Source organism: Macrobrachium rosenbergii, chromosome 40 (genome assembly GCF_040412425.1).
Source record: "Macrobrachium rosenbergii isolate ZJJX-2024 chromosome 40, ASM4041242v1, whole genome shotgun sequence".
In the NCBI taxonomy this organism is placed as follows: domain Eukaryota; kingdom Metazoa; phylum Arthropoda; class Malacostraca; order Decapoda; family Palaemonidae; genus Macrobrachium; species Macrobrachium rosenbergii.
This window is the reverse complement of record NC_089780.1, coordinates 22,714,337-22,731,350: the sequence shown is the minus strand read 5'-3', so window position 1 is coordinate 22,731,350 and position 17,014 is coordinate 22,714,337. Positions and strand designations below refer to the sequence as shown.

Below are 17,014 nucleotides of genomic sequence, written 5' to 3'. Positions count from 1 at the left end.
GAGAGAGAAAGAGAGAGAGAGAGAGAGAGAGAGAGAGAGAGAGAGAGAGAGAGAGAGAGACATTTCTTCCACCAGCATCCGGCCAGCAGCAGCCAGGAGAACCGAGTGTCTTTTAAACAAGCAGCGAAAACGCACCTGACACAAACACACTTTCAACTTATCAAGTGATCGTCGGCGCTTCGGAAGACATCTTTGAATGCCGGGTGTCTTCTGTAGACCTGTCCGATGGAATGGCAGCTGGGTCTTTTTTTTATATATTTTTCCCCACTGCTCTCGATTGGCTGGAAATAGCCTAGTACAGAAGACTTCTGGGGATTCTGGTGTCCTTTCTAACATCGGTTTCGAGGAAGTTTGCATGGTGTGATCATTGATTTTAGCCGTGCTATCTTCGTCATTTAGGCGTTTGGTATACTGTGTTCTGTTCATCCACGGTAAGTTGGTAATCTATTATATATATATATAATCTATTATATATATATATATATATATATATATATATATATATATATATATATATATATATATATATATATATATATATATACACTCATATATATATAATTCATCAATATATATATATATATTATACACAATCATCAACACACAATCACGTGTGAACGGAAATGAATTTCTGACTCACGTCGGGACCGAACCGGGGTCTTTCAATTGAAAGGCAAAGGCAGGGCGCTAGTTACCTGTGTGGTCCCGTTGGTAGCGCCTCCCTCGCCTTTCAGTTGAAAGACCTTGGTTCGATCCCGATGTGAGTCAGAAACACACACACACACACACACATATATATATATATATATATATATATATATATATATATATATATATATATATATATATACACACACATATACACACATATATACTGTATATATATATATATATATTCTCATCTGATTCTTATTTATCTCACTTGACCTCATGAAGGAACCAACGCTTGTTAACGTACGGTGCGCGTACCTTACGCGAATCATACACGAATCGTACCTGCCGGTAATCACGACAAAATAATAATGACCTCACAAAGACAGACGCGCTTGAGAAGAAGAAGAAGAAGAAGCACGCATGGCCCCCTTGTTTTGGGGACACGTGAAGGCAAAGACACGCACCAGACACAGACAAAGAAACCTGACATAATCGCATGTGTTTTGTCTTGTGTAGTTCGTCTCACAAACGCTGACATTTGTTCCTGCCAGTGATTATTTTTTTTTTTCTATGTTTTGCGTATGGCAGGTCGAGCAATATTAAATGCATTGGCGCCGGAGTCTGAAATCTCTCTCTCTCTCTCTCTCTCTCAAAAAAATGAGAGTAGAACGCATATCGAAGAGTAGTGTTATTAAGAAGAAAACTATCCCTCCTAAGAAGAAGACTATCTCTCTCAAAATTGAGAGTAGAACGCAAATCGAAGAGTACTGTGCATTAAGAAGAAAACTCTCTCTCTCAAGAAGACAACTCTCTCTCTCTCTCTCTCTCTCTCTCTCTCTCTCTCTCTCTCTCTCTCTCTCTCTCTCTCTCTCAGGCATCAAGATTTTCCCAATAGCAAGAACAACCGCGCGTTACAAATCGATCTCACTGAAAACTAAGCCTCTAATTTTGCCCAAATCACAACCACTGGTGTGTTAAAAATTTCAGTTTAAAGATACATAAACAAAGCTGACATCAATATTCCCAGCATGATTAAGAATTAGAATGTCACTCGAACCGTCCGTGCAAAGCACGCAGCCTTCACTAGGGGAGTGAGGGATTGGAGGAGAATGATATAAAATCTTTTTAATGCAATGCGATAGGACACGAGAAAGCATGAGATAGAAGACTTTGCAACATGTCTTGTGACATGGCGTTTTCTTTTTGTCGGATGCGTCGTGTCATGTCTCTTCCATCCTGTGTGTATGTATGTGTGTGTGTGTCTGTGACTGCTGTATCATTAGGTAGGAACAAATGTCAATTTCTGGGTCTTCTTTTTTCCGCAATACTTTCAGAGTCAAAGAGATACCCTGTAATTTCCGTATACAATTGAGCCGCATACGCGTGCACGCGCATTGCTTTTTTGGCCGATGATTTGATGTACCTCTCTCTCTCTCTCTCTCTCTCTCTCTCTCTCTCTCTCTCTCTCTCTCTCTCTCTCTCTCAAGCTAAACTTTCTTTCCAGCAGCCTTTGAACTATATCTATGCTGGAAAATCTTGAATTTTAGCTACTGAATTATGGCATTGTTGAAGGATATTCTCTCTCTCTCTCTCTCTCTCTCTCTCTCTCTCTCTCTCTCTCTCTCTCTCTCTCTCTTCACAGAAGCCGTCAGATCGAATAACGCAAACTTCCTGTGCGCGAAAGGAAAGAGCAAATTTGTACCTGAGGTAGAAAAGTATTTCTCAGGAAAACTAAACTTTTATAAAGTCTGTTTGAAAGTTGGAAGACATTAACCAATAGGAATTTGATCTGAGTGAGTTCAAAGTCTTTGCCTTGCGAGTACTTTCGGCACTGCTGTCTGTCTGTCTGTCTGTTTCTTTGGCCAGTTCTCTGACTACTCAGAAAAAAAAACACGTTCTTGAAGATGAAACTGAAGGTAAAATCCTTTATTTCGCTTGACACGTCTCTGATTTGTACTATGAGCTTGTGAAGATTCGTATGTTTAAATTTGTTTTATTTGACATATGCATAGTTGTTGTTGTCGTTGTTGTTTTTGATTAAGCTGGCTTTATGCTAGCACGGGCACTTGCTTATAGAGTAACCTGTATGCATAACCGATGTATAAGTAATCACATCGTTATTGTTAGTGTGTAAATCTAAAATCAAACTCCACAATCATGTAGTATTCCAGATAAAAAGTTGTATTTTAAACCAGTTTTAAAGTTTGAAAATGTATGTATGAATTCATTCTTCATGCAAAAATGTCAGTCCACATAAATGAATTTCATCCTTAATGCAAAAATGTTGGGTCCAAATAAACGAATTTCACTTGCGACTCTCAATATTTCGATCTAACCTTACCCCTTTACCCTGCAGGAGGCGCCCTACTATGTACAAAGGTTACATTTAGGCGGAGGACCGGGACCCGGCAGCACAAGACAACTAGGTCGACTAGAAGGGCAGTCGAGACGAGTCAGGGCAGCCCTAGAGGAAGCCAGGGGCGTCCCGCATCCTTCGCCCACCAGAGGAAGACCTGCTCTCAGGCTAATAGACATCAACCCTGCTGGTAAGCCTTAAAGGATACGAATCTCAGTGTTTGGTTCAAGTAGTGGCTTAGGCTAACCCATTTCAGACCATCCTGGTAAATAAGACCAATGGTAGATAGACCTGAAGCCTGCTGGTCAGTAATGTTAATAGTACATATAAAATAGAACTCAATCCAAGTAATGTCAATATTTGTACAACGTAGAATTTAACCATTCTGGTAATAACATAAATAATTCTACCGAAAGGAATAAATTCCAATAATAATTCAACCCTGCTGCTGTGCAGTAGCATGGGCCAGCTGGTAAATAACAACCCAGGCAAACAGATATTTATCCAGCTGGTGAGGAATAGTGCTGACTCAGCTTCTCTGGTAAAGCAACAGTTTAACATAGAAGATCTCAGCCTTACAACTGTGAATAATAGGGAATTAGAAACGTGGCAAGGAAACGTTTGCCTAATGGACACCAAGATGCTGGCAATAGCAGTGAATGAGTAGGATTAGTACCAGCACAATAGTCTTACAGAAAAGAACACTATAGGTTATAGATCTACTGGCTGAGTGCCATCCATTTCCTATGAAGGGATACCTTCAACTCATCAATGGCATAAAACTGAAAGATTCATCTCAGGGCAGTGGTAGCTAAATGTATGTTTTAGGGCATCTTCAAGCAATATGCGATTCTGATCTATTGGTTTGTTTAATAATAGTTGATTTGAGTCAGTAGCATCAGAAGTTTAATAAGCTTTTCGAACCTGATTGATTGAAGTCATAAAAAAAATCTTACTGACTCCAAAATATATGCTATGAGTGATTCAACACTTTTTATTAGGAAGAATATGTTATGTTTATATTTTTACCCAGGGAGAAGGGACAAATTTAGAATATAAATAAACAATTACTTGACAAAAATGTTAAAGTGAAGCTGTTGTTGTAGGTTTCACAAACAGTTCCTTTTGACTTGTGGCGAAGGTGACTCAAGTTTCATAGTGTTATAACCAATGTTCTCTAAAAAGAATTGTAGATACTGTGGTTTGAAACTAGTAAAATAACAAGAATCCATTTTTATAGTTCTAGCAACAATTATTATTGTAAGCCTAAAAATATAAATTCAAGTTAATAACCGGTCAAGTGGAGATTATAATTATCTATTTATTTATTTATCACTAATGTTACTAGATACTTTGGCCACTGAACTTACTCACAGAGGGTTAATATTCATCAGTAACACAGACATGCTTCTCTGAAGAGAACTTTCTTCCATAATAGTTGATATCTTGTAATGTATAGCTTATAACACTGAAAATGTCTTATTACAAAGTTCATTACTGTGTCCATCTGTAATTGACCGTATCACACGTATACAGAAGCTGTGTTACAGTTAATATTCTTAGTTAAAACTTGAGAATATTGAATGGCGAGTATTTATACAGTGTTTGTCTTCTGAACTTCACCTTCAGGGCGTATCTATAAGGTGTCTTTCTCTTTCAGAATTCTTGAAGTACAAAGTTGGCGTAGGCAACATGGGCGGCGTGACGGAGGGCGTGTCTGGCATGCTGTGGGTCCACCTGCTAGCTGGGCGTGGTCTGAAGGCCGCTGGGCGGTCCGAATTCCGAGACCTGTACTGTGTGCTGGAATGTGACCGCGTCCACAAGGCGAGAACTGTCGTGAGAACCGGGGACTTGAACTTTGACTGGGACGAAACCTTTGACCTCGACCTAATTAATAATAAGGAACTAGACTTTTTGATATACTCGTGGGATCCGCAGTTTAGGCATAAATTGTGTTACAAGGGATCAGTGCACCTGGTGAGTCTGTTGAAGGAGTCGCCCCTGCACCAGCTGGCGCTCAAGATCGAGCCCCGAGGGACGCTGTATCTCAAGCTGCGCTACACGCCCCCGCGCCAAGCCTTCATCCGCACGCCCGGCGTGAGAAAAAGCTCCCTCTTCGGCATCGACCTGGACACCGTGTCGAACAGGGAGAGCGGGGGCGGCACGGTGCCTCTCATCATCGCCAGGTGTGTTGCTGAGGTCGAGAGAAGAGGCCTAGACATCATCGGACTCTACAGACTCTGCGGGTCGGCCACCAAGAAGAGGCTTCTCAGAGACGCTTTCGAGAGGAATCCGCGCCTGGTGGATCTTTCCTCTGACAACGTGCCTGATATCAACGTTATCACAGGTTTGTTGAGGAATGGAAGAGTTCCCCCTCCCGATTTTCTTGCTGATCACAGCACCGAGTTAGAATAGAAAACGCGAGCTACGTTTGGAATATTTAGAAAGTTTCGTCATAGTTTCCTAATAAGAAGGTTTTACAAAATTGTCAGGGAGTGTTATCTCTCATTATCAGTGGTTTTTACTCATGTAAATATATATAGAAGATATTTATACACTATGTACAATGATAAACATCATTATGCTGTGAAAAACATAAACAATCATTTTCAGATTCAAGAGTCTAGCTCCAGCATTATTTATCAAAATAGTGTAAAAAAAAGAACAGGATATCCTCTAATGAAGACCTTTGATGGTACCTATTGACCTTTTAACAGTCTCCTTTATTTGTTTAATCAGTACAGTATTATATTACCTTTCAGAAAATATAATAGTTCAAGATAGGTATTTAAAATGATAGACCTATTCAACGTCCAAAAAGAAAATTATAATTGACTGTAAGCCAGGCCTCTTTGGCTAGAACAAGAGATAAGGCCATAATTGTTGTGTTAATGTTTACTACTGATGTTTGTTAATAATTATTTGTTGCTAAAGAGTCCATTTATTTACAACTGAACTTTTCACAGACACGAAAAATCAGTAAAACAGACCCAGTAAGAAAAAAGCTTATGATCTGTTTAAATTAAATTACCAACATTAAGAAAGACGTAGAGATGAACAGAAACCTGAAAACAGGGGAGTGCCGTCAGTAGACCTCGCGCGGTGCACTGTAGGCATTACTCAAGGTTCTTTGCATCGTCCGTTCCTTAGGCCCCTAGCTGCAACCCCTTTCATCCCTTCTGCTGTACCTCCGTTCATATCATCTGTCTTCCATCTTACTGTCCTCAACCCTCTCCTGACAATGCTGTTAACATTCTCAGCGCTGAATGACCTCATCATATAGGTCCCAGCGCTTGGCCTTTGGTCTAAATTTTATATTCCAGTAACACAGAGACTCCCACAGACTTCTCTTGATACTTCCCTTCAATCCTGCACAGACTTCCCTTGAAACTCGCCCTCACTCCTGCAGAAGTCTACTCCCCACTAAATCCTCCTCGCCCTCCGGCAGGTATCCTCAAAGACTACTTGAGAGAGCTCCCGGAGCCGCTGTTCACCAAGTGTCTGTATCAGATGCTGGTTGACGCTCTCACGGTCATGCTACCCGACGATCCGGAGGGCAATGCCAAACTGATGTTCTCGATCCTGGACTGTTTGCCCAAGGTCAACAGGGTAAGTAAGGTGAAGATTAAACGTTATTTCTAAGCATCCTCCACCTTTTGACTCTCACGCCCCTCAAATCCTAGCTCGAGTGTTTTTTTTTTTTTTTTTTAGATTTAGTGGCGACAGGTTGGTCTGAACGTTTATCTTATCTTTTTGTTTTGTCTTAGGTTTAGCATTCAGAAGTGGTTTACCCTCGTTGCTTGGGTCTAGTGGTTAACATTCAGGTCAGCCTGGAGCGTGGGTAGTTCAACCTTTTTTTCTGTCTTCCTCTCTTCATGTAGTCTAACGTAGATTTAGTCTCTCTCTCTCTCTCTCTCTCTCTCTCTCTCTCTCTCTCTCTCTCTCTCTCTCTCTCTCTCTCTCTCTCTCTTCGTGTAATGTTAACTTTTAACTTTGATGTAGTTTTAGTGTCAGTTGGTTAAACCCCCCTCGTGACTGTTATTAAACCTCTCTGACAAATAGCTAGAAATAGCCATAGAACTCTGTGTAAGTAAATATCCCAATGCTTTATGTGTCTGGTGCATTTAGACAGCATCCCACCGAAATTCTATGAAAAGTTGATATTAAAATTTTTGATGACTGTAGACATGCAAATTAAATTTGATTAGAATTTCTCCTTGTGAAAGGTTAACTTATTTCAGTCAACAGGTGGCTACACGCGTAGGTCATAAATTATTCTTGGTTTTCGTTTATCACAGAATTCATAATGATTATAATTATTATCCTTCTCCAATACTCCATTTGACATACAGCAGATTTTTGTATCTAATTGAAATGGGTCTTACTGAAGCAATATTCAAAATCACTAAAACTAATACAAATGTTTAGTATTGATCGGAATGTCTTGCTAGATATGTAACTAATATGTAGTGTGATTTTTTTTATCCAGAAGTTATTCACTGCGTTTAGTTAATTGCACTGGTATTTATCTTCTAACTGCAAGAGGTGTCATTATTTTTTCTGTTTCATCACGTCATTATCTTCATATTTTATTTTCATGCACAGACAAGCATGCGCACACAGATCACTGTGTAATACCCGACAGGCCACTACATCCCATATCTCTTCTGTGCAGATCAGTTACGATTTTGTCTTAATGAGCTCTCTCCTCTCTTATGTGTTCCCTAATTCCTATAAATTCTCCTCAGTGGAGACAGAGCCATATAACTTCCTTTTCAGTCAGATAATTATAGATTTATGTAATTCAGTTCCCTTCCTTGCATCTCATTTTCTTCAGACATTAAACTGCTGGTTCAGTTATCTTTGCATGCTCAATGGCGTCATTTCCAATAAAAGCTAAAAAAAAAAAAATTTAAACATTAGCTAATATAAAACTCTACTGGTAAACAGGGAAGATTATCATATCACATTCATGAAAAATATTATTTTGAAAGTACTACACAAGAGATAACCTCAAGTTTCAAGTAGTTTTCTGTACATAGGGTGCCATGAATCAGTCAGAGAATAAGACAATACAGTGATTTCTTATTTCTAAGTACATTATAATTGGCCTTGACACGGTAAGTAGATTTACTGTACGTGCATGACGTAGGCGAGAGTATCATCTGCTGATGAAAACGAAAGAGAAGATTGTTTATGCTAGTTTACGTCAGCTTATGTTTTCTCATGCTTCCAGTATGAAAAGTTGTATGTTCCTGCCATTTCATTCAGAGACTGAGTTCTCACAGCTGAACTAACTCGGAGAATTGGGAATTAGGTAGAGTGAATGACCTTGATCTATCAGTGAAACGGTTTAAGGACCTACCTCAGAAACAGTAAATAATACCAAAAAAAAAAAAAAAAAAAAAAAAACATTCTGAAAGAACATGCTACTATCTGAGTCATACTCCAGCGAGGAAGTATTTTCAAGTCTTCTTTAAATATCTGACAAGTGTTGTTCTCGCAGCTTCTATTTTAGAAAGTAGGGTTGTAAACAGTGGGACATTCGTCAGTGGAAAAGTGAGACACAACTCACATGGATTAAGAGGCGAATATTGCCTTAGGAATCAGCCACAAGTCATCCTTTCTTAGAACCTGAGAACAGTCAGCCTTTTTGCAAAGTACTGGTTTCTGTTGTAGCAAAACTTTAACCATCAACACGATTTAGAAATTTTCATTTTTTCAGAAGGACTAAATTTCTAATATTTTTCTGAGAAACTTTTACCTTTGCAACGAAAGTTTTACTCTCATTTTTGACACAATTTTTCTTTTATCATGTCGTCCTTTGCTTCAGGGAGTGATTGTTTCCGCTCCCTCTTATTTTCTTTTTTCATAAAAACAATTATTACTACTGCCATCCTTCCCCATACTTGAACCTTGTATCTTGAGCTAAGACGTGTAGTGTTACAGATTTCCTGTAACATGCTTGTAAGTTATTTGTTGTGATTCATATAATAAATAGCCACTGAATTTATTTTAATGTATGAAGTATTTTACATAAATGCAATTTGACGTAATCAAATTTCATTCCAGCAAAAAAAAAAAAACTACATTTATACGTAAGTTTCTCATAGATATATAAATAATTTTTTACTAAGAAAGATTAGCTCATTCAAGCCAACAAGATCATGAAGCCCCTTTTTTTAAATGAAGATTTAACCTTGAAAATGGTACTCACAGTATATAAATCTTTATAAAATACTTATAAAACTGAATAGATGTATTGACACAGTTGATAAGAGAAGTCAGTAGTAATAGTAGGGAACAGAGAATAGCCCAACCTACTTAAGAGATGCTGGGTATTCAACGGGCAAGAGAGGCGATTTAAGGAACCCATTTCATTGTTGTCCTAAAAGGAGATAAGTGTTTTGTGTCATTAGCTTCTTGCTTCCTGGTTTGTTCAGTGTAGAAGGCAGTTTTTTTTCAGTCTGTTATTTTTTTTTTTAGAAAGCTATTTGTTTTATTAATTTGAAAAAGGAATAAAGCATTAAATCTTGCATTATTTCCTTCATGCATGCTGCTTGGTATATCTTCCTTTGGAGTAAATTTCAGTTCTGCATGAAATACAGTTTGAGCTTTTGTTTGAGTTTCTGTAACACCAACCTAGAGGCTGATGATTCTGTATTTTTTATGATGTTAATCAAAGTCGACATCAGTATCACGCCTTGGACTTGGTATAACTCTTCCTGTATTTTCATTTCTTTTTCTGTTTGTCTGTGTATATCTATCTCTTTATTTATTTATTTTTACTCTCATACCCTTGAATCTGCGCAGAAAGAGCAAAAGCATTGCCCTCATTTATAGGGAATATATCTTATTATTTTGCAAGGCCTTCTTCCACTTCTTGTGACATTGTAGTGTCTTGAGAAAAAGCTGGTAAGACTGTCAGTCGCGAGCCTGATTCACCAGGCATTAGCAAATGCATGCAGGTAGCAGAGGTTTCTTGCTTGCAAAAGACATAGAAACTGAAATGGCCAGTAGCTATTACACACAAGACAACAGTAATTCTAGTTGTGTAGTCGTCAACCATATTTTTTTTTTTTTACTGGATAACCAATACTGACTATCTTTTGATACAGGTAGAATTTTTCCATGAGATCTTGCTGTAAAGGCATAAAGAGTTTACGGAAATTCAGTGCAAATATTTTAAAATTTGAAGGCACAGGTACCTTCAGTGATTTTTTTTTTTTTTTTTTTTTTTTAGATTTTGTCCTGGTTTTTAAACAAGAGATGTGCCGTACGTTGTCTGCTCCAGAAATTCCTTTTCTTGTTATTTTTTTTTATGTTTTGTTACTAACTCTACTCCCAGGTATTGACGTCAATGAAGTGACCCTTTACATAATTGTTTCTAATCTTACAGTAATTCTGAACGATAGAATTCAATTTTACTCATAATAAAATTCTTCAGCATACCAGTTCTTCATTTCACTCTCCACAAAACTTTAGTATTAAGTCTTATCTTGTAACATTCGTCAGTAAACAAGTTTCTAATGAAAGTGATCACTATTCACCAAGACTTAAAACACTTTATAAGTCTCCCCAGATCGTTCGATAATCCAGACTTTTTATCTTCCATTTCTATGACACCTGCCCTAACGCTTGCCCAATTACTCCGCAGATGACCCTCTTCTTGCTGATGGACCACCTACGCTTGGTAGCCAGCCAGTCGGAGCGTAACAAGATGACGACGCAGAACCTTGCCATCTGCTTCGGTCCCGTGTTGATGCTTCAGAGCGAGGGAGAGGAGCCCATGGACTTCCATCAGCCAATCAGTATCCTCAAATTCCTGCTTGATCTTTGGCCTTCAAAGTCAGGTAATGTGTCAGGGTTTTGTCTTTGCCGTTTGCCAGAGTCTCAGTTGCTCAGTCAGTCAGGCAGTTGTCACTTTCGACTCTTTTGAGACTAGAATATATGTGTCCACATTTCATGTGATTTTCTTTGCACTTTTCATTTAGTGTTCCTTCGCCAGGTGACGGAAGACTGAAAGGACATGTTTTCCTGAATGTTTGTGTATGTGTGTGTGTGTGTGTGTTTGTGTTTCGTCCACATAAATGTAAACTTGATTTCAATTTTGTTAGCTTTCAAACTCTGCAGTGAATGTTTTGGTTCTTGAATTCATGCTTTTACTTGATAAAATCTTGTTTATTTCTAAATCATTGTCGTCAGTTATTTGTTTGTTGTTGCATGGAAAACCGTGTTATTTTTCAACTTTTGCTGAGGCCAACGGACAGTTGATTTATCACATTACTCTACCGTCTTTGTTTTTCTTAAATATCGTAGACATTTCTTGGCTCGTGCGCTGACAGACATCGAGAAAAGACCTTGCTTTTAGGCATAGTTTTTCTCTTAGATAATTCTCGTTGAATGCAAATGTACATGTGACATCTGTCACTTTCAGGTAACACTTCTACAATGTTTTAGTCATTTTGGGTAACAGTGTCCTTAATTGTTTTCAGTATTTGTCAATACTTATGTCACCTTAAGCTCTAACCATTCTTTTCTGAACCATTAGAAAACTGTGCCAGGTAATGCTATTATAAAGCTGATTATTACTCAGAAGACTTTCATATCTTCAGAGATGAATGGCATTGATGCCATATACTATAGATTTTTCAGCACTTATTAGAATATCATTTTCACATCTGGATATCAGAAACATCATGGGTTCTTCATCTTGAATAAATTGCTCACTTCCAACAGTGTTAAAAGAGATCCAATGTTTAGATGTCTTCCAAAAATTAAATTTTGATATTGTGTCATTTTTGGCGTCGTCTCCTAGGCTAATATGTGGTAAAGGTCTCGCGTGCTGTAAATATCGACATTCAGAAGAGAAGCCATAATGTCAGAGTCTTCATTTCAATACTTTAAATATTTCTGTAATTTTCTTTCACAGCGATGTGGAAGTTGATGATATATAAAGTGTTTTTTTTAATTAAATAACTCATAAATCACAATTAGATAAAAACAAGAGGTAATTAATTAACTGTCCGTAGGCCTAACACTTTGCATGCCCATCGCTGCTGCTTAATTTAAAAACTGAATTTAATAATTTTGTGTCATAGAGATTTGTCATAGACTGTAACACTTGATGAATCAATCTCCTAGGCTATTTTGTTTATATCAATATTTACGTGACACTTTATGATTTATAAATATGTCTGACTGTTTTCCTTTTGTTAAGTGATATTTATTTCTTTCCCAGTATTTTCCTTTATGCCAACAACACTCACTGGAGTTGCTTTCATTTTGCTTTATTTCTTCCTTCACAGATATTCGAGGTTCATGATGATTCGAGACAGTTAGTATGTAAAGAGATGATAAACCATAGAGGTCATGTAAAAAAAAATAAAAAGTCAGATTACCTTCAAAAGTTTAACTCGTGGTCGCAAGGGAAATTATTTACAAGTTTTGGTGAACGCTTCCGGGGCCTTTAACAAAGCAATTTAACATTCGTAGGGGATTTTAACATAGCTGTTTCATAACAGTAAAGCTTAGGGGGTCATTATCTGATTTGATTACATGTTTAACCTTTATAAATGACAGATGTCAAGTAGAACTATTTACACTTAAACTTCATTTTTTCTTGATTTGAAAAATCTGATAATATTGATAAGTAAAATCACCATCGTCTATTCCAGGCCTTTTAGATAAAAGCTTGAAACCTGTATTGAACACGTTATTATGTATTGCGCGTTTCGTGTAGTATAAAAATGTTATGAATACTAATGAATTCAGAAATAAGCCCCAGTTTCTTGAAGTAGGATATTCTGGAACTATTGCATTTTTTCATCAGGTAAATACTACTGTACTATGAAATTCTCAATGCCGTCCGTTGTTGCACCTGGAAAAATAACCCTAGTAATTTTGAAGAGAAAAAATCATACTTTCCTGACACATATCATGGGAGAATATGACATACAGCTGAAGTAATAATGAAATAATTCCACAGAAATTACTTAAAGTACAGCGACATCACAGACCCAAGTTATAGAAGCGTAATTTAACTTTAGGTATCGTCCACGAAAAGTTGATATACAATGGATTTATTTATCTTCGAAAATTTACAGGGAAGATTTAAAAATGCATGCGCAAGTGTGTGTTCGTTCTCTGTTAGTATGGGGGATACTTTAAATGCCATCTCCACACACTGGAACCCTTAATTATGAATGTTATATAACAGTTTCTTGAATAGGAAAAGGGGAAGTTTCACTGTATCTTTTCACGTTATAGTTTTATATGCCGAAATAAAACATCCTCTGAATATTATAGAACTATTTTGAAGTGCCTTCATACATAATTATCCTTAAAGATTCTGAAAGGCATCCCCTCATACATATCTTTAAAGATTCTGACAGGCATCCCGTGATGTCTAGCCACGAAATTCCCCAAATATAATTTTAACTGGAGGATCTGTAAAAACCTTGGAAGATGCTTCACCACTTCTTGTAAATACTTCCACAAGCGACTGAGTTCTCCTTTTGAGCTAGAAGGGGTTTCTGTAGGTGTCCAATACAGCAGACTTGCTTCTTTAGTGAGAAAGTACACTTCTGCAATAGATGTAGATTCTGTATATTCTTAAAGGAAGGCGTTTTTGGTTCAGACGAGAAAATCAGTTAGAATTGCGTATGATGCCAAGTGTCTTTTGGTCACTAGGGGGAAATGAATTAGGATTAGGTGTTTATAACCTGTCAGGTGCTTTAGACAGTTATTGCATAATATTCATAAGAATGATGATAAGTTACAATTTAGAACTTTATGAATATATAGATGTCAGTGGTCAAGGCCATATTCCTGGATTTAAAGATTAAAGGGCTTAGGATTGTTCATTCACTTTTGTATACTTCAGAAGAGAAGTTTAGTGTTTTGAAGTCAGAGATTTCACAGGAATTTATCCGTACCTCAGAATGGGAAAAAGAACCAAGAAATATAAGATAAAAATGATAAATTCGTAAAGAGATTTAAATAACTCTAGAGCAACACAGGTAGTATCAAAATTATTTATTAGCTCTTGGAAACAGGGTATTATTTCATCTTTAGCTCTTAAAGGTCACTGACCTCAGTGGCGTAACTAGCGTTATTGGCGCCCGGGGCAGACTAAAAATTACTCATGTGGTGAAAATTAAACGCACATTTTAAGCCTTAACGTCTCAATCGTTTATTTTATTTAAAAAATCGCTGGCTGTCCAACAACAGTGTCGATAAATCGCTGTTCAGTGTTCCGATCAGACGAAATATCCCAGAAAATCTAGAATTATGCCAGACCAGACCTGCTCATAAGATGCCAGAATGCCCCCTCCCACCCCCCTCCCGGGAAAGTGCTGCCCAGGGCGAAACCCCCTTTTAGTTACGCCACTGACTGACCTTAGTTTCTTTTGACCAGTGACCCTTGAGACAGGAAGATGGTAGTAGTGGATAGTCCTGAGGTATTCCAAGGTCTTATGAGACTTAACCCCCAGGATCTTAAGAGTATAGCCTTTAGTCCTTGGGACTGGATTGAGAAAGAATTGAATTGTAAGATAAAAATATTGTATTCTTCCCTCGTAAAATAGATAAAAAAAACTTTCTTTTTTTATTATATGTATATCTTATCAAGTATTTTTCATGTGAGTGGTTATAATGAGAATATAAATTTTCATAAATTTCCAGAAAAGACACTTATGAAAAATTTATGGTGACTGACAACCAAATTTCCTCTTTTGTATATACCATGAAATTTAGTAGGAATATTATAAAAGTATCCTAATTTTGAAAAGAGGGTAGGGGGGAGGGAGGGAGGGCGAGGGGAGGAATTTGGAAAGTCTGTCAAATAGTGATTTGTATGGTCTGTGGGATCCTTCAAGTTTTTCTAGTTATTTCTTTCGTTTATCTCCTTTTTTTTAGTTCTGCACTTTGGACTTTGTAGTATACACTGCACTTCATGTAGACGCTGAAACATCTTGAATGGACTGCACTTATGTATTTTAAATATTACCTTTTTTTCGTTTTAGGACTGCAGAGTAGAATGGTGATCTTAGTGCAAGTTAAAATCTTGTCCAAGCATTGCTTTGCTTGCTAGAAAATCTTAGATTTCGTCTTAAGAATAATACTCTCAGTACTTAGGGTGGAAATAGATATTGCTTGTATCATTCTCCTACTTATATTTAATTAGCTCTGGTACTTATTAATGCTTTGTAAATGAGACATGCCTTTTATTATTGATATTGTGCTAGATTATAAGATTGAATAGCATAATATTAAGAGGGTTTACATTAATCTGACTTATAATAATATAATAATAATAATTAAGATATAGTCTTAGTCTTGCAATGTGACGATAAGCTATCTTATATTTTTAATTTTTCCCTCTGTGAAAAAATATATTGATATAGAGACCTTTTTAAGTTAAGACCCTCTAAGTTTAAGTATTCATAAGACGAGTTCTTCCTCTCGTAAGATTAGCGTTACGTACTGTAGTCTTATTGGTTGCACGCATGCGCGTGCTCAGAAATTTTCCGTTCGACTATTTTTTGCAAAATAGTTCTGTTACACTGTTTGTTCCAGACAGCTCGGGAAGCGGAAGCAGCGAGTGCTCGGAGTGCGCGGCCCTCACACCTGGACTCGGGGAGGCGGAAAGACCGGGCCTCCTCCTCCGGCAGCCGCATGACCACGCCCCGGACCACGCCCAGGACCACGCCCACCAGCCAGTCCCCCGGGTCCGAGAGCGACTCCTCCCCGAATCCTCCTGTTAACCTGCGGTCGAAGCTCGTCCTGAGCGCCATAGCCCCGGCCACCACTTCGACGGGTGGGGGGGTGGACGTTTCGGGAGGAGGGGGAGGGGCAGGCACCGCGAGCGAGCCCTCGGCTCCAGGCTCCACTTCCACCACATCCACACCCACCTCTTCCATAACATCCCCGCCATCCACCACCACTGCCGCCCCAACCAGTTCCTTGCCCGTTGGAGGGCCGGCGGTGGGGGCGGAGGCGTCGCCATCATCAGCTCTCACTGCCACCCGCAGCAGCCTCGACCCTGAATCAGAGACCGAAGAGGACAAGGATGATGAGGCTGGCACGGCGTCCAGTTGAGGTCCTCAATCACTTAGCCAAACATTAGAGGCGGCATCCTTCTGTCGAGATGATTATTAATAATAATAATAATAATAATAATAATAATAATAATAAATAAATAAAGTAAAAATGATATATATAAATATATACTGTATTAGGCTCTGAATGTCGTTACTTGCCAAGATCCGAACTCACCAGAGTGGTCCTGATAAGTTGACGGAAAATACAAAAAAAAAATATATATATATAGGTCCTGCTAAATTGACGAAACAAAAGATCCACAAAAAACACCAAAGCATATAGCCCTGAGGACATCAGCTGAAGCCCTCACATCACACCTTTTTTTGGCCACGATGTCAACAGCTCATCTGCGCCTCACGTGGAAATTTGCGGGTCTTTCTCAATGATATCCCTAGTTACGAAAAAGCAACAGCAACAAATTTCTCGCTGTAACACTTGGCGGCCCGAGAGCCGAAGGTGTTGCAGCTGAGAGGGAAGGGTTCTCATCCCTCCTCCTCTAGCTAGGGGCAGCATTGACCTCCTCCGGAATGCGCTGTCACAGCATACCTGGTGTTCTTGCAAACTCTGCCACACTCGGTCACCGGCCAAAACAGAGCGAGCGCTCAGCGGGACTTATGCAACTTGTGTTACTAATCACTGCCACCAACTTTTAATTAATGTTTCTCTCTCTATGGAGTAATGTTGAATTTTATCCATAGATAACTGCCAAGAGCTTGTAGTCAGTGGGTGTGCTTAGAAAGTATTCATTAATCAGATTGATGGCTCTCCAGTGTTTCAACTCATTGAGGGGGGGAGGGATTGTTTTGTAGTCTATCAGTAGGTCTCTCTCTCTCTCTCCCCGCGAGGAGGAGGATCCCAGTATCAAGTGAAATATCTACGAGCCACGCCCCTTGTCGTTTC

At 38.5% G+C, this 17,014-nt stretch overlaps 1 protein-coding gene across 9 annotated transcripts in view; it reads left to right on the top strand.

Moving 5' to 3' along the window:
• RhoGAP100F (Rho GTPase activating protein at 100F) overlaps positions 1–16,254 on the top strand; it is a 331,548-nt gene extending 315,294 nt beyond the window's left edge. For 6 of the 9 annotated variants that reach the window (XM_067083319.1, XM_067083325.1, XM_067083323.1 and 3 more), the window contains 5 exons: positions 3,011–3,200; positions 4,671–5,357; positions 6,459–6,628; positions 10,668–10,863; positions 15,594–16,254. In XM_067083319.1, coding sequence (XP_066939420.1) covers positions 3,011–3,200; positions 4,671–5,357; positions 6,459–6,628; positions 10,668–10,863; positions 15,594–16,111 — 1,761 coding nt within the window. In that variant the 3' untranslated portion in view covers positions 16,112–16,254. Of the gene's footprint in view, positions 1–3,010; positions 3,201–4,670; positions 5,358–6,458; positions 6,629–10,667; positions 10,864–15,589 lie in introns of all 9 variants that reach the window. The other 3 variants (XM_067083318.1, XM_067083324.1, XM_067083326.1) reach the window with 2 other exon arrangements.
• The last annotated feature ends 760 nt before the right edge of the window (positions 16,255–17,014 follow it).